Source organism: Trifolium pratense, linkage group LG5 (genome assembly GCF_020283565.1).
Source record: "Trifolium pratense cultivar HEN17-A07 linkage group LG5, ARS_RC_1.1, whole genome shotgun sequence".
NCBI lineage: Eukaryota > Viridiplantae > Streptophyta > Magnoliopsida > Fabales > Fabaceae > Trifolium > Trifolium pratense.
The window spans coordinates 26,330,188-26,351,685 of record NC_060063.1 but is presented as its reverse complement, the minus strand read 5'-3'; the positions used below and the strand labels follow the sequence as shown (position 1 = coordinate 26,351,685).

At 34.5% G+C, this 21,498-nt stretch overlaps 2 protein-coding genes and 1 long non-coding RNA gene across 3 annotated transcripts; 1 reads left to right on the top strand and 2 right to left on the bottom strand.

Moving 5' to 3' along the window:
* Nucleotides 1-1,517: 1,517 nt before the first annotated feature.
* Nucleotides 1,518-2,324, bottom strand: LOC123886343 (F-box/FBD/LRR-repeat protein At3g52680-like). The gene is made up of 3 exons (XM_045935670.1): nucleotides 2,283-2,324; nucleotides 1,815-1,970; nucleotides 1,518-1,736 (listed from the first exon to the last, which is right to left on the bottom strand). The coding sequence occupies exons 1-3, from the start codon at nucleotides 2,322-2,324 to the stop codon at nucleotides 1,518-1,520; spliced, it is 417 nt and encodes a 138-aa protein (XP_045791626.1).
* A 5,840-nt stretch (nucleotides 2,325-8,164) lies between these two features.
* On the bottom strand, nucleotides 8,165-9,056 carry LOC123887116. Its single transcript, XR_006801350.1, has 3 exons — nucleotides 8,908-9,056; nucleotides 8,679-8,796; nucleotides 8,165-8,429 (listed from the first exon to the last, which is right to left on the bottom strand). It is a non-coding gene; the product is annotated as an uncharacterized LOC123887116 (long non-coding RNA).
* A 9,180-nt stretch (nucleotides 9,057-18,236) lies between these two features.
* Nucleotides 18,237-20,252, top strand: LOC123886342. The gene has a single exon (XM_045935669.1). It carries the CDS (start codon nucleotides 18,237-18,239, stop codon nucleotides 20,250-20,252), a length of 2,016 nt encoding a protein of 671 aa, XP_045791625.1.
* Nucleotides 20,253-21,498: the final 1,246 nt, after the last annotated feature.

Below are 21,498 nucleotides of genomic sequence, written 5' to 3'. Positions count from 1 at the left end.
AAGTTGTATATTTCAGCATCTGATACCACATTAGGTAGTATGTTAGCCCAAGAGGACGAAAATGGCGAAGAAAAGACCATTTATTATCTAAGTAGAGTCCTTAATGATGTTGAAACTAGATATAGTAGTATTGAAAAGCTTTGTCTTTGTTTGTACTTTTCTTGTATGAAATTCAAGCATTATATAAAGCCTATTGATGTTTATGTTTATTCTCATTATGATGTTATTAAACATATGTTGCTGAAACCAATTTTACATAGTCGAATTGGGAGATGGGCCTTAGCTCTTTCTGAATATTCACTTTCATACAAGCCTTTGAAAGCAATTAAAGGCCAAATAGTGGCTGACTTCATTGTTGATCATTCAGCAATCGAATCACCTCAAAATTACATTGCTCTAGAACCATGGACTTTGTATTTCGATGGGTCTAGACATCAACATGGTACTGGAATAGGTATTTTGATAATTTCCCCACAAAAAATTCCTACTAAGTTCAAATACAGGATTAATGGTATTTGTTCGAACAATGAAGCTGAATATGAGGCTTTGATAGCAGGATTAGAAATATTGTTGAACCTGGGGGCAAAAGACATTGAAATAAAAGGGATGGCGTTTGGATAGAGGCACTTTGAAAAATGCCAATCTCTTATTTCATTCGAGTCATTCAAATCGAAATAGGCATTTTTGGGGGCAATTTGTTATCCCATATTTTAGCTCAAGGTAAAATATGTTATAATCTTCAGTTCCAAAGACATTTATGGCTATAAAAACCTGTTAGAATGGCTTTAAGTAGCCTTAGTTTTTAATGTCTTCAAAAACAAGAGAGATTCTTTCTCTCATCGTTTAAATGAAGGTTAAGGGTAATGTCTTTAAGAACAAGAGGATTCTAATGAGAAACTTCATAGCTCGAGATTACAGGTTGTTTCGATGGAAGCCAATGAATCGAAGTAGTCAGGGATTATGGACTTGGAGTATTTTTCATCATTTAAGTATGATTCGAATTCGACAGTTACAACGGTTTACAGGCCTTGGTTCATTTCAAATACAAAAGGACGCGTGGCTGAAGTTTAGGAGTTTAACGTTAAAGTAGACGTTACTTAGTTTTCTATAAATAGAAGTATGTATAGTCGAAATAGGGGTCACAATTCATTTACACAAAATCTCAAACACTCAAAGTATCCATGTTAAGGCGAGAAACGAGTTACTCGAGAAAGATGTATGAATCGGTGAACCTTTTCAATTTCTTTGTAACTTTTATATTCTAAATGCAAATTTACTTTTCATAAGTCTTTATTTTCTTAAAGCATTTATAAATTCTGCTTTTCATTAGTTCCCTCGTTCGAGTGAACTTGCTTTAATTATATTTAACATATGTTTCAGAAATTAAACATGTTCTTTTGTAAAATAAGGATGCCTGTAAAGATAAACTTCCAAATTTCCTTTAACGAAATGCATGAACAATTGTCCCGAAATTTACTAGTTGATCTCTCAAGTAATTAATTTAAACTAGCGGTTGTTTACCAAAAATCAGTGTAAACACAGGCATAGTGAATTGTCATGTTAATTAATACTTTTGAACTGCGCATAACATATTCAGCAAATCGAAGCTCGCACTTATTGCCTCTATAATTCCTAAACAAGCAAGTTTTGAGCTGAGATGAAAGGCATTCGGGAGCAATCTTTGGGTCCTCCCACCAACTGTACTCCTTCTCATGATCATTCCCATTTTCTATCTCCTGTAGCAAAGAAAAGTTAAGATATGTAGAGGTAGAGTTAAACAAATACAAGGAAATGAATGAAATTATATGTGAAACCTCATGAATGATAAGATGTTGAAGCTTGGGAGTATTTTGAAGCATTTCTAGAATCCACATCCACTTCTTAGGCCAACTTAGAAGCTTTAAGTCGGAGAATATCTCCATTTGAGTTAGATTGTAAAAAACAGGGACGTGGACAAAGCAGGGCCATGTCTGCATGAATGACAAAACATTATAAATCAATAGTCAATCATTATATTGCAGCTATGTTGCCTAGGTACGGGTACGGTACCCGATACGGGTGCGGATACTAGTACGGGATACAGCAAACTTAAGACGTTAATACATAATATCAAAATAATTATGATTTGAGTGAATTTGTCCACCGTCTCAACTATTGTTATCAAAAGCAAGATAAATGATTAATATGTAATAAAAAATTAAAATATTTTATGTTATGTGCTGTATCTGCCACCAAGAATCAACCAAATTAAAATGGATTTGGATTTGTACGTACCCAAGTACCATATGCGTAGGGTGGTACTTCACCATTTTAGGAGTACCCATGGTTCATATTTGTTTTGTAAAATCATCAAACACACAAACAAACAAACAAACAAATTTATTTTTATACAAAAAGAAATTGGTAACAAATTCTTATTAAATATGAATATATCAAGGAAGAAACAAACTTTCCTATCGTAAAAAAAAACAAAATTTCTTTTTAGATTTTTTTTTAGTTTTTCAAATATATATATATATATATATATATATAGGGGGCTGCTAATTTAGACCCAGTTGGGTCTAAATTAGCAAAGTGCACCTTTTCAGTTGGACCAAAATACCCATTCTTTTTAATTAATTAACCAAATTACCATCAATGGACGCGGATCCAGTGTCGCGCGCGTACCGCAGGACCATGGTTACAGGCCGTTGATTTCCATCAGACAGCCAAGATCTGATCTCATCAAGACTGTCTGATCAATCAGACAGCCCAGATCATCCGAATCCATCAGATTCCAGCGCGTGCACCACACTGGATTACACCCTGGAGAGAGATGAATCTACTTTTTAAAAGCAGGACACGTGTCGCTGTCTGATTGGCTGGGCGTGATTTTTTTCCATTTAATACTTTGAACTCAATTATTTCGTTGTAAATTAATTTTTTATTTTTTATTTTTATACCAAAATTCATAATTTTTTTTTCTCTACAAATAGAGACTTGGTTCGTTTGATTTGGACACAGAAAAAAAAACCCAATTTTTCACTACCTTAATCTCATTTTTCACTACCTTACATCTAGAGGTGGGAATAGGCTAGGCCGAGCTAGGCTTTGCCAAGCCTGAGCCTGGCCTGTCAAAAAATCGAAGGTCTGAGCCTGGCCTGTGGCCTATCATAGGCTTAAATTCTAGGCCTGAGCCTGACCTTTTGAAAGTCTGATGTGGTCTGTTAGCCTGTTTAAAAGCCTATTTCATATGAACATATTTAAATAAATAATTATATTTATTTTGAAATATACTTATGAACTAATAAAATAATGTTCCATTTGATATTTTAGAGAATTTGACTATATATGTCATCATATTTCAATTCTAGTTTATAATAATACATTTATATATGTTAAAAACTAATGTAGATTAATAAACTTAAATTACTTAAAAAGTTAATAGATTTATAATTTAATCAAAGTATAAATTTTAATATATAAATAATAATCGTAATAAAAATATTATTCATGTTAACTTAAATAGGCCGGCCTAGTAGGCCTCAAAGACTTTTTTAATGGCCTGCGGCCTGGCCTTTTTAGCTAAATAGGCTTATAAAAAAGCATTGGCCTGCTCTATTTAAAGAAATAGGCTGGCCTGGCCTGAGCCTATGTAGGCTAGGCCTTAAGGCCATGTAGGCCGGCCTGGCCTGTTCCCACCTCTACTTACATCAACTCACTGAAACTATTCTACCAGGAAAATGGTTTCAGAGTACAAATCTCTGAAACCATTCTACCAGCTAAATGGTTTCAGAAGAAAATAACTAAGAATCAACTTACTGAAACCATTCTACCAGCAAAATGGTTTCAGAAGCAAACACAATTAATAAATTACTCACTGAAACCATTCTACCAGTAAAATAGTTTCAGAGTACAACTATGTGCAACCATTCTACAAGCTAAATGGTTTCAGAAGCAAATAACTAATAATCAACTTACTGAAACCATTCTACCAGCAAAATGGTTTCAGATTACAACTCTCTGAAACCATTGTACCAGATAAATGGTTTCAGAAGCAAACACAATTAATAAATTACTCATTGAAACCATTCTACCAGTAAAATGGTTTCAGAATACAACTATGTGCAACCATTCTACCAGTAAAATGGTTTCAGAAGCAAACATTAGTTTTTAATTACCGTTTTATCTCATTTAATTAACTAAAAATAGTTTCAGGTCTCCAAAAATTTCATAAAATATACCAAAAGTTCCAGAATATTATCTACTATTTTCCTGGTATAATGGTTTCAGTGAGTTGGTTGAGTGGTGCGTGTTAAATTACAACACACAAGTAACGTATTTAGTAGACAAAAAATGAGATTAAGGTAGTGAAAAATTGCATTTTTTTTTCGGTGTCCAAATCAAACGAACCAAGTCTCTATTTGTAGAAAAAAAAAATTATGAATTTTGGTATAAAAATAAAAAAATAAAAAATTAATTTACAACGAAATAATTGAGTTCAAAGTATTAAATGAACAAAAATCACGTCCAGCCAACCATTGTGTGACACGTGTCCTACTTTTAAAAAGCAAATTAATTAAAAAGAATGGGTATTTTGGTCCAATTGAAAAGGTGCACCTTGCTAACTTAGACCTAACTAGGGTCTAAGTTAGAAAACCCCATATATATATATATATATAAATTATTGAAAAAGATAATAATAATAATAATATTAATAATAATAATAATAATAATTGACAAAGTGTATAATCGACAAATCGTATCCTTAAAACACAAACTGGACAGTTAATTAGAAACGCTAAATTTGATGAAAAAACGGGGGGAGTTATATTTTGTGTAATCAATACATTGGCCATTTTTTTTGGAATAGATTGACCATCAATACTATCAGCAAAATCTATATTTATACTTATATATTAATACGAAAATCTACTATTTTTTGCGACTCTCGCGGAACTTGTGTGTTTACTAATATATTATGTTATCTATTTTTTTAAATAATTTTACGGGTTATATTCATATTAATACGAGAACCTTTTTTTTGTTATATCTACGGGCATTATATTTTTAATCATATATTAATAAAGTTGTTTATTTTTTTTTATATCATTTTACGTATTATACTCATATATTTATACGTGGACATAATCTTTTGTTTGAATTCTACGGGACATGTGATTTTTCTCTTATTAATAAGGTTTCCCGATCTTTAATAATTTATGTAGGACCTAAATTTATACTCGGATATTAATGCGAGAACCTATATTTTTTTTCTGATTTCTACTAGACTTATATTTTTAATCATATATTAATAAAGTTGTCATTCTTTCATAATTTCTGCATTACATATATTTATGATCATATATTAATACAAAGATCTAATCTTTTGCGTATTTTTTGCGGGGCATATGTTTTTACTCTTATTACTGAAGTTTTCAATTTTTTACTATTTTTTTTAGACCTATATTTATAATTATATATTAATACGAGATCCTAATCTTTTGTGTGATTTCTTGGGACCTATGTGTTTTTTTTTGGGGGTACATGAGAACCTGTGTGTTTTACTCATATTAATAAGTTTGTCCGTTCTTTTATAACATTTGTGGGACTTATATTTAAACTCATATATTAATATGGAAACTCTTTTGTTTGTGTGGTTTCTACGGGACTTATACTTTTAATTATATATTAATTAAGTTGTTTGTAACAAAAATAAAATAAAAAATTAAGTTGTCTATTTTTTTTTTACAATTTTACTGGTTATACTCATATTTAATACGATGACCTAATTATTTTGCTGATTGTTGCGAGACCTATATTTTCACTAACATATTAATACAATTGCCTATTTTTTAATAATTTTTACGGGACTATATTTATACTCATATATTAACACATGGACATAAGTTTTTTTGAGATTTTTCAACACCTATGTTTTTACTAATATATTAATAAGGTAGCCTTTTTTTTTTCTTTCATAATTTCTACATTATCTATATTTATATTCCTATATTAATACGGAGACCTAAGGTTTTTTGGTGATGGTTTTACCATTGTTCTTTTTCTATTTTTTTTTACCAAATATTATATCTTTCTATTTTTTTATGTTTTAATCTACTTTCCAATAAATTTCATCTTACCAAGTGAGGAGCGGCAATGTCGCGACTCCCGTGCGGACGCACGAGTGTCCTGCTAGTTTATTATAAAAGTTAACTAAATTTTATACTCCCTCCGGTCTTGTATATAAGAAAGGGTCTTGTTAACATGTGCATATAGGGCACATGATAAAGTATCTTAATATAGAAATTTAACATTTAATGATACAAGACATTTAACGCTTGAAAAGTTAAAATGCACAAATTCTAAAGCATAATTTCTATTTTTACTACCTTAACATGTGTCATATATGCACATGTTAACATTCTCCAAAATTTGCTTTTTAGATTCATCGTAAAATTAACATATCTGGGTAATATTATAGCCTAGATAAATCAATTCTACGATCTATCTAAAAAGTCTAACATTTTCTTATAGTATAGGATAAGAGGGACTAGCTGGTAAACGGTTGTAGAGCTTTTGATATTTTTCTCTTCACCTTACTGTTTTAATCCTTTTACTCTTATTTCTTTTTCTCCGGCCAACACCATTAATCTATTATTATACGTCTAAGAGCATCTCCGATAAAGATATCTAAGAGAGTTTCATAAACTAATGATACGGAACTTTTTTTTTATCATTAGAGTTCCGTGACGTGACACATAGGGTATCAAAATTGATGATACTAGTACCTTAAAAAAATGAAAAGCTATAAACTATAAGCTCAGAAGCTACTTGAAATAGCTTTTGGAAAAAAAGCTATAAGTCAGTAAAATAAGCTAAAAGCTCTTTCTGAAAAAACTGTTACAAAACAGATCTTTTCACTTATAAGCAATAAGACAAAAGCTAAAAGCTAACTTTTTTTTTTAATCTCTATTGTTAAATCAACATGGGATTACTTTTATCTCACACTTTTGACTTTTAATAAAATTATATTTAATTCATCCATATATTTTTTATATTAATAGAGTGGACTTTTAATTTAGACCTGCAAACATATTATATATTGATTATATTTTATTTAGACCTTTAAACATATTATTTATTATTAATTATTATTTTATTTTTTTTAAATCAAAGGTATCATCCGTGCGCAACTGCAGACTAATTCTCTCGAGGTAACTGAGATCCATTTAAGGGGTTGACCTCTCCCAACAAATACTTATCCATACGCACCGGCTGTGGATCAAACTCGATCAGGACTAAATGGTTAAGGGACTAAAATATCTACCATATGTGTCACACACTATATTAGTTATTATTAATTATTATTAATATAGTGTATATGTCTTAAGCAGGCTCTAGTGGGGGAACATGTAGGAAGGGGGGACGACCCACCGAATTCACATCAGAAATCGTCAGAACACAAATGAAATCTTGAATTGCGTATAGAAACAAAACGAACCACTTATATTCTCGATGATGAGGGTACATGAAGAATGGTTTTTTTGGTCCCTTTTGCAGGTCACCGCATTTTCAATCGTTGGATTCTTCAGTGTAGCCGCCATCGTAGAATTGTAGACATCAGATACTGTGCATGAAAGTGGATTGGCGGTGCTGTTACAGAAATCCCCTCTCATCATCGAATTTGTGCAAGCTTCCACACTTATATATTGGCACTAAAGGACTACGATGTGTCACGAATAATCTGCAGAAGTAGAAAAGTTTTAAGAGATTGAATGAGCAAAGTTGGAATCAGTTGAAGAATTAATATTTGTTTTGAGATGTGATGCAATAATACAATACTTGAGTTTGTTTTCAAGGCATATTTGGATTGGATTATTTGAGCTTATCTATTAGAATAAACACTTGTGAGACTGTTTTCAGCTCATTTCCAGCAACTCTTCATTATAGCAAATTAATGAAAATAACTTATGATTTATGTCAAAATAATTTGACTTTATTATAGAAATAGCTTATACATAAGTTATATGATAAACGCGTATGCTATAAGCGCTTAATTAAATTGTTTATCCAAACAGGCCTCAATCGGAATGGACAATTTATACTAGTTTTATTAGTTGTATTGAAATGACAAAAAATGAATGAAACATTCTTGTCTTGCTGCTCAATAATTAAACACAGATTTTAAATCGTTACTGACGTAGGTTCTTTCAACGATATGTGTTGCACAAGTTTTCAGTACAAGCTTAGCTTTGATACAAAGTCATGTGTATCTAGTTTTGATACAAAGGAAAGAAGAAACTGAGCTTAACATACAATAACATCACACACAAATAAAAGGACTTATGAGTTATACTTATAACAATACCAGCTCATTAGTCAATTTCATAGTGATATTTTTCTTCATAAGAAAGCACTGCACTGCTCCGTATCAAGACCATTTATTCCTGAAAAAAAAAGGGTTATAGAAACAATTCATAAGTTGTTTTCAACTTATTTTCATAAGCTCTACAGGATAGCTTATGAAAATAGGTTATAGTTTATATGAAAACAATTTGACTTTTATTTTATCTTTTGTTACAAAAATAGTTTATATGTAAGCACTAATATGATAAGTGCTTATGCTATAAGCATTTAATTAAGCCTTTTATCCAAACAAGACCTGATTTTGTTTAGATGGGGCTTCTAAGTTCTACCTGAGATAGCTGAATATTTGAGAGATGTGTTTAAAGCATCTGGTAGAGGGGGACCTCCATCTCTAAAGCATATTATTGGCAGCGATCTTTTTGGAACCCTTTCGATTTTTGAAACATCCTAAAAACAATATATGAATGCTAAATGAGGAAATCAAACATGCCAAAGCTGATTAAATAATTAATATGGTCATGTTACTAGATTTATTCATTTAATATGGTAAAGTACTACCTTTTTTTCACATATTTACTAGTGAGGAATCAGATGGTTGGGTAAAGATTGAATTGCAGAATGAAGATGATGAAATCAAAGTGGATGCACCAATGGACATAGAGGAATTAAGAATTGGAATTGATACTAAGTTATCATCTGTAGAAAGTCCTGATCAAGGAAATGAAGAAGCATGCTTGGAAAGAAATGATGTAGCTAACATGTTGAATGTTGATGAGTGAAAATGAAGCAGAAGAGAAGCTTGCGCAGCAAGAAACAAAAGTTGATGCAGAGTTGAATGGTGACATAAAATTATTGGAAGAGAATTAGAAGCTAAGAAAGTTGATGAAGGAGTTGTTTGAAGCTGGGAATAAACAATTGAGTGTAATTTCAAATTTAACTGGGAGGGTGAAAGATTTGGAGAAGAAATTAGCCAAAACTAAGAGGAATAAGAAAGTGAGGACAAAGAGAAATAAACAAGTAACTCCAAAAATGCATTGTTCAAACTCTTCTGAGTAACTAAGTCATAGAGGTTCTGATAACATGTCAAATAACCGATTATTCCAAAAGTTTAAGCTTAACGATAGAAATTATCTCAAAAGTTTAAGCCGTTAGGATAGAGCCACATCAATAATTTTATATTATTTCTAACACGCCCCCTCACGCAAGGTCCACTTAGGCTTGAAGGATGGATAATGCATATGCCCACCCACCATATGCTTAAATTCCACTTTTAATTAGAAAGTGATGGGAGCGGGGATCGAACTCTAGACCACTTAGTCATAGATGCTTTGATACCATGTCAAATAACCGATTATCCCAAAAGTTTAAACTATTAGGATAGAGTCACATCAATGGTTTTATATTATTTCTAACAAAAATCAATCCTTTTGAAAACTACATAGACAACAATTTTACTTTGTTTCTTCTTAGCTTTATGGGTCAATAATCTTATAATTACGAAGATAATTTTGTGCACTTACAAGACAATCATCATGTAATAACTATAAAAGGTATTTTTTTTATTTATTTATAAAATTTAGGGTAAGAGAATGGTGCCCACTCTAAGATAGAAAAGACCTTTAAGACTCTTAAAACACTTATAAAGATAATTATATTTATTCATAATTTCCCGAATCCAAGAAGTGTCTTTTTACTACCAGATCAAACTCATGTTTCTCACGGTTTGATCTTTATTTGAAAAGGGAAATAATCATAATTGATAACCGAGTGAAAGTCCTTGTTCGAGTGCGGTTCTGATTGGTAATTGAGCTGGATTGAAGCAGGTGAGTGAGTTCCATGTGCCATTTTGAATGTGACACGTCCAAAATTTCAAAGATGGTCCCATGAAAATGGGAACCATAATATATCTCAATATCAATGCTTTGTGGTCATTGTTTACTATAAATAACATGGTGACACCCAATCTCTACATTTCTTTGGTCACAAGTTATTGAAAACATGCATTTCTATACATACATATAACATGGTGAAAATAATCTCAACATTTCTTTGGTCACAAGAGTGGGGTCAATTTCACACGTAGATAACTTTTGATGCCGTCCGACATTCATGAGGACCCTTTTTCATGTGATTAATTAATTGTTATTTTCTGTCGACACAGTTGATTGTTGTACACTATTCACACATATTATTTTGATTATATTTTTCTATTAATAAACAAAAATAAATATTAACATATATGATGTTAGATTCGTTTCGACGAGTATTTCCAAAATATAAGATTTTCATAATTTTTACTATTATACAATTACAAATATTAGTCGTCAAAGTTATGCATCAGCATGCGTGAAACAGTCAACTGTGTCACTCATTTTGGTAGTGAGGGAGTAGCATGGTTAATTTGCTTTACCTCCAATTCACAATTTTTGAAATAGAATCCAATTAATACCGGCCAAACATTGTCTATTTTGATGATTGTTTTAGTAGAATAAGACACTTATTTTTATCGGATGGTTTGGGAATTAGTATTCCTCGGTTAATTCTCTTGTAATCTATTTTTGGGCTTTAAGTCCTCTATATAATATCAAAAAAGTAAAAAATAATAATAAAATGAAGGAATCATATTAAGTCTTGAGTAGAAAGAATGTGTACATAAATATTTTTAGTGCGAGGTCTTTGACAATAAGTAAGATTTTAGCAGTAATAGATTGGTTTGATTAATGGTATATGAAAAATATACGGTTGAATTTCTAACTATTTGGAATCTGTTTTAATCTAAAATATTGAGGTTTGTTTTTTATAAGTAATGATTAATTATAAACAAGGAAGTATTAAGGGTACTTCAATCTTTACAAGAGATCTTTAGATGTTTTGAAGACAATTTAAAGCATTAGTACACCGGTTGTTATAAGAGTAACATAAGTTTCTACCACTCCTAATAAATCATAACCAAGATAAATATCATTTCCAACAAGTTACAGAGAATTATTGTTTCTCCCTTAAAAATGACATTGTTTCTAAATGATCAAATACACCAAATTGTTGCACACCAAATAAAATGTTTCACCTTCTTAAACCTACTTTTTTTTTTATAACACCTTCTTAAACCTATTTGATTTAAGGTAGTCGTTGAATGCTACAAAGTGAGCCCAACCAACTTCATGATGTGAGATAGTATGAATATGGGTTTATAAAGTATAGACAATCATCACCTTTACAGTCTGGTTTTGTAGGGTTGAGTTACACTCAATTCTCAATTCTAAGATGGTGTCAAAAACTCTCCAAGATCCATTGAGCCTCTCTAAGATGTTTATTTAGCATAGTATCAGTGTCAAATTAAGGATTACAATGTAAAAAATGGATTCGGGACCCACACTAAGAATGAGGTACGTTTGAAGTCCCACATTTCTCATGCTCCCTTGCATGTTAATTAGATGTATAAATGTGTTCCCTTACAATTTAAATGAGCACCACTTAGTATATTTTCCAAACTATTTTCATAGATAATAGATTTTGTTTGGTTTGTTTCAGTTTTAATTCATCTTTGCAAAAGAAAATGAGCATTAGCTTAAAAAAAAAAAAAGGGCAGTAAATTTTGATCTAGCAGCTAAACTCACATTGTAAAAGTAGAGTAGTGAAAAATTTAAATTTCGAACTATGTTTACTTCCGTAATGTCTTTTAAGAGCTACCAACTGAATTTTTTCTACGAACAAAAAAAATGACCATCAATAATTTATAGTGTTGGTGTTTTGATTGGCTACATTTTGCAAAAGCCAACCAGCCAGATGCTGAACGAAGATGCTGTAGCATTATAGTACAGCATCCTGAAGCTCTGTTTTCGTGCAGAATTTTTATTTCAAATCTGAGCCAAGATTTGCTTCAATTATATATTCAGGCACGTGCGTCCAGGCAAGACGAGACTTACTCAGCAAGTTTTATTGAAGTCGGTCAAAGGAAAGTGATTTAAAACAAAAATATAATTATATTATATTTTTGCGTTTTTTTTGTTTGGAACAACAGGAATTATATTTCTGAAAATAATATAGGGTTGGCCGCAATTTTCACAGCTGTACAAGTCTGAAGACCTAACTTGGACATCAAGACAATTGAAGACTATAAATATGTAAGCCTCAAGGCTATTGAACTTGCGATTTCTAAACCTTGTATTTCATAAAGCGTGCGTTTTAAAAGGTTTAGTGTGTGTGTCTTTTGTGAGCCTTTCTTGTATCGTTTTGATGCAAGTTTAGGACTGTGTTTGTGTTGTTATTTGTAAGCTGCTCCTAAGCTTTTAAGCACGGAGTTAGTTTGTGTGATTCACTCATAAGCTTTTAAGCAAGAGTGTTGTCTAGTTTCTAGGAGAGTGTCTCCATCCTTATCGTTATTATTGACAGCAACATAGTACGTGTTGTTAGAGGGAATTTGGGACGGGGTCTCATTATCTAAGAGGTTCTTAGGTAGGATTGCATTGGTAGTGTCTAGGTGATAAGTCAAGTACCGGGTGTTGGTCGAGGGCTTTGAACTAGAGCTATTATAGTGGATTCATTCCTGGATTGGTATCCCTCAGAGTAGGTGACGTTGCACTGAACTGGGTTAACAATTTCCTGTCTTATTTATTGTTCTGCAATTTATTTATTTATTTACTGTGTTCTGCGACTGTCTTGCTGCAACGTGTGCTATAGCATCTTGTGCAGCATTGTGTTCACTGCGTGCCAGATTTCAATTGGTATCAGAGCGGGCACCCTTTCTGGTTATAGGGTGAGCTCCAGGGAAAATGTCTGGCAACATTGAAAAGGAAGGAGGGCTTGTAAGCAGACCACCGCTTCTAGTTGGTGTCTCCAACTATGATTATTGGAAATCACGCATGATTGCTTTCCTAAAATCTATGGATAGCAAAACTTGGAAGGCTGTTCTGAAAGGATGGGACCCTCCCGTGGTCATTGACAAGGATGGAAAGCCAACACTTAAACTAAAAGCTGAGGAGGACTGGTCTAAAGAAGAGGATGAGCTTGCTTTGGGAAACTCAAAAGCATTATATGCATTATACAATGGGGTAGATAAGCACATCTTCAAACTAATCAAGCAATGTGTCTCAGCAAAGGAAGCTTGGAAGATTCTTGAAACTGTTCATGAAGGTACTCCTCAGGTAAAAATGTCTAAATTACAGATTCTTACTACTCAGTTTGAAAATTTACGTATGAAGGAGGAGGAAACAATTCAAGATTTTCATATGACTATTCTAGACTATGATAATCAATTTGATGCTTTGGGGGAGAAAATTCCCGAAGAAAAGTTAGTAAGAAAAATGCTTAGATCACTTCCAAAGAAATTTGATATGAAAGTCACAGCTATAGAAGAAGCCAAAAACATATCTCAGATGAAGCTGGATGAACTGGTTGGATCACTCCAAACTTATGAAAGTGTTGCAAATGGAAGAGGTGAAAAGAAAAATAAGAGCATTGCTCTCTCATCCAAAAATAATGAAGAAGAACTGGAGGATGAAGAAGAATCTAATGAGAGTATCTCTGAGGCCATGGTGTTATTGGGAAAACAATTCAACAAAGTTCTGAAACGAATGGATAAAAGACCCAGATCTAATTTCAAAAACAATGCTCCAGGCACTATGCGCAGCAATGAAAATCAAGGAAAACCAAAAGGTGATGAAAAATCAAACTTAAACAGAAACATTCGATGTCATGAATGTGAAGGATATGGTCACATCAGACCTGAGTGTCCAACATATCAGAAGAGAGCAAAGAAAGGGCTAACTGTCAGTTGGTCTGAGGATGATGACTCAGAAGATGATACAGCATCTGTAACTGCTAAACACATCTCAGTCCTGACAGGTATTGTTACATCTGATACAGAATCTGATGATGGAGAGGTAACCTATGAAGAGCTTGCTGCATCCTACAAGGAACTTTGTCTTAAAAGTGAAGAAATCTGCAGGGTTAATGAGAAACAAAAGGTAACCATCAATGAGTTAAAAGCAGAAAAATTTGAGAATGTCTCAAAGATGGAGGAACTTCAAAAGAAGGTAAATTATCTATCCTCTGATCTTGAAGAAGCTAAAGGAGTCATTGAAAAATTAAATACTGACATTTGGCGGCTGAGAAAATTCTCTGACATGTTGTATAAAGATGATGAGCATCTTGACAAACTTCATAAGGCTGATGGACAACTGGAGGAAATCTTAGAGAAAAATGTTCGAAAGCCTAGAAATATTGGGCTTAGCTATGAGAACGTCAATAAATTCAAAAATTACAGTCCTGACGTCATGTACATGGAGCCTAAAGAAACTCAAAAACAAAGGATGCCTTATCAGAAGCCGCAGCATCATCAGCAGCATCCCATGTCAAGAAATAGAAGAAAGCACCATGCTTGGAGATGTCATTACTGTGGTAGAAAAGGGCACATAAGGCCTTACTGCTACAAGCTATATGGGTACCCTAACAGACGTCCTCAGCACAAACCTGTTTCCACAACTGCTCCTACTCAACAAGAATGGAAACCTAAAGAAGAAAATGAGAAGAAAAGTGATACAACTCAACCTGAAGAAGAGATTACTGCTCTGATTGCTCACACATCACTTAGAGCTTCATCAAGGGAAGACTGGTACTTCGATAGTGGCTGTTCAAGACACATGACCGGAATAAGTAAATTTCTTGTCGGAATAAAATCTTACTCAACTAGTTTTGTTACCTTTGGTGATGGTGCAAAAGGAGAAATTGTTGGGATAGGGGAGCTCAGAAGTAATAGCTTACCTAAACTAAACAATGTATTGTTAGTAAGAGGGTTGACTGCAAATTTGATAAGTATTAGTCAACTATGCGACCAAGGAATGAAAGTAAACTTCACCAAATCTGAGTGTCTGGTTACAAATAACGAAGGTGAGATTTTGATGAAAGGTGTCAGATCAAAAGACAACTGCTATCTATGGGTTTCCCAAGAAGGAGAAAATATGTCAACATGCTTAACCACTAAAGAAGATGAAGTAAAACTATGGCACCAAAAGCTTGGTCATCTTAATCTAAGAAGCATGAAGAAAGCAATATCCAAAGAAGCCATCAGAGGACTACCAAATCTCAAAATTGAAGAAGGTAGCATATGTGGAGATTGTCAGATTGGAAAGCAAACCAAGATGCCACATCCAAAGCTGCAGCATCTTACCACTACCAGAGTTCTTGAACTTTTACACATGGACTTGATGGGTCCTATGCAAACTGAAAGCTTGGGAGGAAAAAGGTACGCATATGTTGTTGTTGATGACTTTTCTAGATACACCTGGATAAATTTTATTAGAAAGAAATCAGAAACCTTTGATGTGTTCAAAAATCTGTGTATTCAACTTCAAAGGGAGAAAAACAATGTGGTATTAAGAATCAGAAGTGATCATGGTAAGGAGTTTGAGAACTCCAGTTTCTCTGACTTCTGTGCCTCTGAAGGCATCATACATGAATTCTCATCTCCCATTACACCACAACAAAATGGTGTAGTAGAAAGGAAAAATAGAACTATACAAGAGTCTGCAAGGGTAATGTTACATGCAAAGAAGCTTTCACATGGTTTTTGGGCAGAAGCTATGAATACTGCCTGCTATATTCATAATCGTGTCACCCTGAGATCTGGAACAACAACTACTCTATACGAGTTATGGAAGGAAAGGAAACCTACTGTTAAGCACTTCCATGTGTTTGGTAGTAAATGCTACATCTTGTCTGATAGAGAACCAAGAACCAAAATGGATCCTAAAAGTGATGAGGGCATATTCTTGGGATACTCAACAAATAGTAGAGCCTACAGAGTATATAATAATAGAACCAAAACCATGATGGAGTCTATAAATGTGGTAATAGATGACACCTCAAGTGAAACTGCTGAAGATGATGCAGAAGAAGCTACAGCATCTCTAACAGGTGATGTAGATTGTGAAACTACTAATGAATCAAAGAATGATACAGAGGTTACTGCATCTGACCAAATCTCTGCTACTCCAAAGAAAGGACCTTCTACTCGTACTCAAAAGAATCATCCTACAGACCTGATTATTGGCAATCCCAATCAAGGAATTGCTACTAGAAGGACACTTGACATAGTTTCTAATGCTTGTTTTGTGTCTAAGTTTGAGCCAAAAAATGTGAAGGAAGCTCTGACTGATGAGTTCTGGATAAATGCTATGCAAGAAGAGCTAAATCAGTTCAAGAGAAATGAAGTTTGGGATTTGGTTCCTAGACCTGAAAATGCAAATGTAATTGGTACCAAATGGGTCTACAAGAACAAGTCTGATGAAAGTGGAACTGTGACCAGAAACAAGGCAAGGCTGGTTGCACAAGGATATTCACAGATTGAAGGGATAGATTTTGATGAGACTTTTGCTCCGGTTGCTCGTCTTGAATCCATTAGATTACTTCTAGGAGTGGCATGCATTCTAAAATTCAAGTTATTTCAAATGGATGTGAAAAGTGCCTTCCTCAATGGATACTTAAATGAAGAAGTATATGTGGAACAACCAAAGGGGTTTGTTGATCCAAGCTTTCCAAATCATGTTTACAAATTAAAGAAAGCTCTTTATGGATTAAAACAAGCACCTCGAGCATGGTATGAAAGATTGACTGAGTTCCTTATTAGTCAAGGCTACAGGAAAGGAGGAAATGACAAGACTCTATTTGTGAAAGAAGATCAAGGCAAATTTCTAATAGCACAAATCTATGTTGATGACATTGTATTTGGAGGAATGTCTAGTGAGATGGTACAGCATTTCGTGCAGCAAATGCAGTCTGAGTTTGAGATGAGTCTTGTAGGTGAACTAACCTACTTTCTTGGGCTCCAAGTAAAACAGATGGAAGATACTATTTTTATCTCCCAAAGCAAGTATGCAAGAAATATAGTGAAAAAGTTTGGTATGGAAAGTGCTGCTCATAAAAGAACACCTGCAGCAACCCATTTAAAGCTTACCAAAGATGAAAAGGGAGTTGATGTAGATCAAAGTCTTTATAGAAGCATGATAGGAAGCTTATTATACCTTACAGCCAGCAGGCCTGATATTACTTTTGCTGTAGGAGTATGTGCTAGGTACCAAGCTGAGCCAAAGATGAGTCATCTTGCTCAAGTGAAAAGAATTTTGAAGTATGTGAATGGTACATGTGATTATGGGATCTTGTATACTCATGGTGAGAACTCTATGCTAGTAGGATATTGTGATGCTGATTGGGCAGGTTGTGCAGATGATAGAAAAAGCACCTCAGGAGCTTGTTTCTTTTTGGGCAACAACCTTATATCTTGGTTCAGCAAGAAACAGAATTGTGTATCTTTATCTACAGCTGAAGCAGAGTACATAGCTGCCGGTAGCAGCTGCTCCCAGCTATTATGGATGAAACAAATGTTGCTGGAGTACAATGTGGTACAAGATGCTATGGCATTGTACTGTGACAATCTTAGTGCCATCAATATTTCAAAGAATCCTATCCAACATAGCAGGACGAAGCATATTGATATTAGGCACCACTTTATTAGAGATCTAGTTGAAGAAGGTATTGTAACTCTTGAGCATATTTCAACTGAAGAACAACTGGCTGATATTTTTACTAAGGCTCTAGATGCAGTTCAATTTGAAAAATTGCGAGGCAAACTTGGTATTTGCCTGTTTGAAGATTTGTAGCAGTTACAGCACAAAAGGCGTGCAGTTGAAGTGTTTCTCCTCACTTCATTCATTGGTGCACGCAAATTAAGGGAAGTAATCAAAAACTTCCATAACTTCCTTTATCACGCGCTACAACCTCATCATTCTCTCTCTCACACTATCTCTCTCCACTCTCCTCTCTCAAAAACCTCTCAACTTCATCCATTAATCACCATTACCAAAAACCTCCATCAAAATCCAACAAACATCATGTCAAGTTCTCAAACTTCTTCTCCCGCAAAGAACGACGACACCACATCTTCGTATAATTCTCTTCCGCAACAAATCACCATCGCCTATCCACTTTCAACGGTGTTTCCTGATGATATAGTGAAGACGAAGAAGACCACACCAAAGAAAAGCTCTAAACGAAGCCAATCGACGTCTCGTGTGCCGTCTGAATCGAAGAAAAGGGGTAAGTGTTCTAAATCTAAATCTACGCTTAAAACGGTTCATACAATGCGTGAATTGTATCTTGATAATCCTGCTACTGCAAATGTTGATGTTAATGTTGAAGCATCTGATTCTAGTAAGAAGAATTTAAGTTTGGAATTGGATTTAACTGAAACCCTAGGGTTAGAAAAACCTAGGTCTGCTGAGAAATTGGGGGAAACCTCCTTGGAAAACCCTGATGTTGTTGTTGATGATATTGGCGCTAACTCTAAGGCCAATCTTGTGTCTGAGATGACAATTGATGAGAATGCAGGTTCTGGGCTAGATGCTGCAAATGATGCTACAGCATCTGAAGCACATGTTGATATTAGTACCTCTGTAGTCCCTGATTCACCAAACTCTCCTGTGGTTCCTGTTAATGAAAAGGATACTGAAACCTCCATCCCTGCTGATGTCACTACACAAGATAAGGGTAAAAGTGTGAGAATGCCTGATACAAGTGAGGCAAATGTAATTGATGTTGAAAGCCTTCAATTCAAGAGTACTCCTAAGGCTGGTATATCTAGGAGGCTGAGAAGTAATACAGGAAAGGATATAGCTACTCCTTCTGAAGCCACCAAAACTAAAATTGGGCCTAAGAAACGGTGGAGCAAAGTCACTGTACCATCTGAAAGTAAGAAGAAGATTGTGAAGAGAAAAACTGTCTCTTCTAGTGACTCTGATTATGAGGAAGATCAAGATGCTGGAGCATCTCCTGAAGCATCTCCTCTGAGATCTGCCAAGAGAAAGAGAATGGCGCCTAATGTTCCATCTGTACCAATTGACAATGTCTCTTTCCACTGTGTTGAATATGTTGACAGGTGGAAGTTTGTAGTCAAAAGAAGAATGGCCATTGAAAGGAACCTAACTGAAGAATTTTTGAAATGTCAAGACATGGTGCATTTGCTAGAGGAAGCAGGACTGCTGAATACTGTCTCTAAGTTGGGAAACTGCTTTGACAAGTTGACCAGAGAGTTCCTGGTAAACATCCCAGCTGACTGTGATAACCCTCTGAGTCCTGAGTACTTAAAAGTATATGTGAGAGGCAAATGTGTGGATTTCTCACCAGTTGTCATCAATGAATATCTGGGAAGAAGTACTGCTCCTGCAGCTGAATTAGAGACATCTATGAATGAGATATGCAGGACCATCACTGGTGACAAAGTGAAAGCATGGCCAAGGGCTGGAAAACTATCTGCTGCTAAATTAACCACAAAATATGCTCTGCTAAACAAAATTGGTGCAGCAAACTGGGTACCCACTACACATTCCAACAGTGTAGCTACAGGTTTGGCAAAATTCATATATGCTGTAGGTACAGGTACTGTTTTTGATTATGGCACTCATATTTTTAATGCAACAATTCTCCATGGCTCTTCCACTGCTGTAAAAATGCCAATAGCCTTTCCCACTCTGATCTGTGGCATTATCTTGTCTCAACATCCTGACATCTGCACTAACTCTGATGTGCCTGTCTCTAGACCCTCAGCTTTAACCATGGATTTTAGATTATTGGAAGGAAAACATGCTGCAGACATTGCTGTAGCATCTTTGAAGACACCAGCTGTAGGTATGACCAAGAGACAGATGATTGCTAATCTCAGGGAGGTTAGTAATATGCTAGGTGAGAAGAAGGAGCTGGTAGATGGTGTTATCCAAGCCTTGGAGCTTGAGCAGTCACAGGTAAATGAGGATGGAGTTGGTCCTTCCCATGGTGCTTCTCATGATGATGATCTTGCAGGTGGTGACACTGTAGAAGAGGAAATGGCCTCTGATGAAAGCCCCTCCATATGAGCTGCCTATTTTCTTTTGGCTGTTTTGTTTTTGTCTTTATCTGGATTTTATTTTTTGAAGGCTTAGGCCTCTTGGGTTGTAATATGTACTATGTGGTTCCTTATGCTCTGACATCCTATGACTTTGTGGTACTTGGTATTCTATGGTTCTCTGTTTTGCTCCTATTCTATGGTACTGACTTTATTTGTCAGAATTTATGGCTAAAAAGGGGGAGTAAAAGTGTTTGTGTGCATGATGTGATGAAAAATGCTATAGCATCTAGTATAGCATGTTTTATGTGATATGCATGTTTTGAGGGGGAGTGAATGTTTATGCATAAATTGAGGGGGAGTAGGTAGAATTTATTTTTCTACTACTTTTAATATGCATGCTTATATAGGAATTTATTTTTCCTATTCTCTGTGGCGCTGCTAAAATTTTAAGGAGTTTATTTCTCCGATCTTGAATCCACTATGTGAGAGTTTATTTCTCTCTATCTGTCTGTACTTTGAGGCTAAGATGTGTTAAGTTCCGCTGTTGCATGCCTCTGATGCTTACGTGCTAGCTATCTATTCATCTGATGAATTTATTTACTCTCTTTCCTAGTTGTGTGCGTATGTTGACTCGAAGGAAAGTTTAAATAGCTTAGCATCGTTCTACTTTCTTTCCTAGTTGTGTGCTTATGTTGACTCGAAGGAAAGTTTAGACTGTATCTCTCTATGCACTGGCCTAAGGTTGTTTTAGCCAAAATTTGCCAAAGGGGGAGATTGTTGGTGTTTTGATTGGCTACATTTTGCAAAAGCCAACCAGCCAGATGCTGAACGAAGATGCTGTAGCATTATAGTACAGCATCCTGAAGCTCTGTTTTCGTGCAGAATTTTTATTTCAAATCTGAGCCAAGATTTGCTTCAATTATATATTCAGGCACGTGCGTCCAGGCAAGACGAGACTTACTCAGCAAGTTTTATTGAAGTCGGTCAAAGGAAAGTGATTTAAAACAAAAATATAATTATATTATATTTTTGCGTTTTTTTGTTTGGAACAACAGGAATTATATTTCTGAAAATAATATAGGGTTGGCCGCAATTTTCACAGCTGTACAAGTCTGAAGACCTAACTTGGACATCAAGACAATTGAAGACTATAAATATGTAAGCCTCAAGGCTATTGAACTTGCGATTTCTAAACCTTGTATTTCATAAAGCGTGCGTTTTAAAAGGTTTAGTGTGTGTGTCTTTTGTGAGCCTTTCTTGTATCGTTTTGATGC

Bases quoted from the DNA above. Each gene is read 5' to 3' on its own strand.
- LOC123886343 (XM_045935670.1), bottom strand. From the start codon at position 2,324: ATGGGTACTCCTAAAATGGTGAAGTACCACCCTACGCATATG. The intron at 1,971-2,282 runs GTACTTGGGTAC...TCATTCATGCAG, and splicing joins AGTACCACCCTACGCATATG to ACATGGCCCTGCTTTGTCCA. The intron at 1,737-1,814 runs GTTTCACATATA...TCTTTGCTACAG, and splicing joins AACATCTTATCATTCATGAG to GAGATAGAAAATGGGAATGA.
- LOC123886342 (XM_045935669.1), top strand. From the start codon at position 18,237: ATGTCAAGTTCTCAAACTTCTTCTCCCGCAAAGAACGACGACACCACA.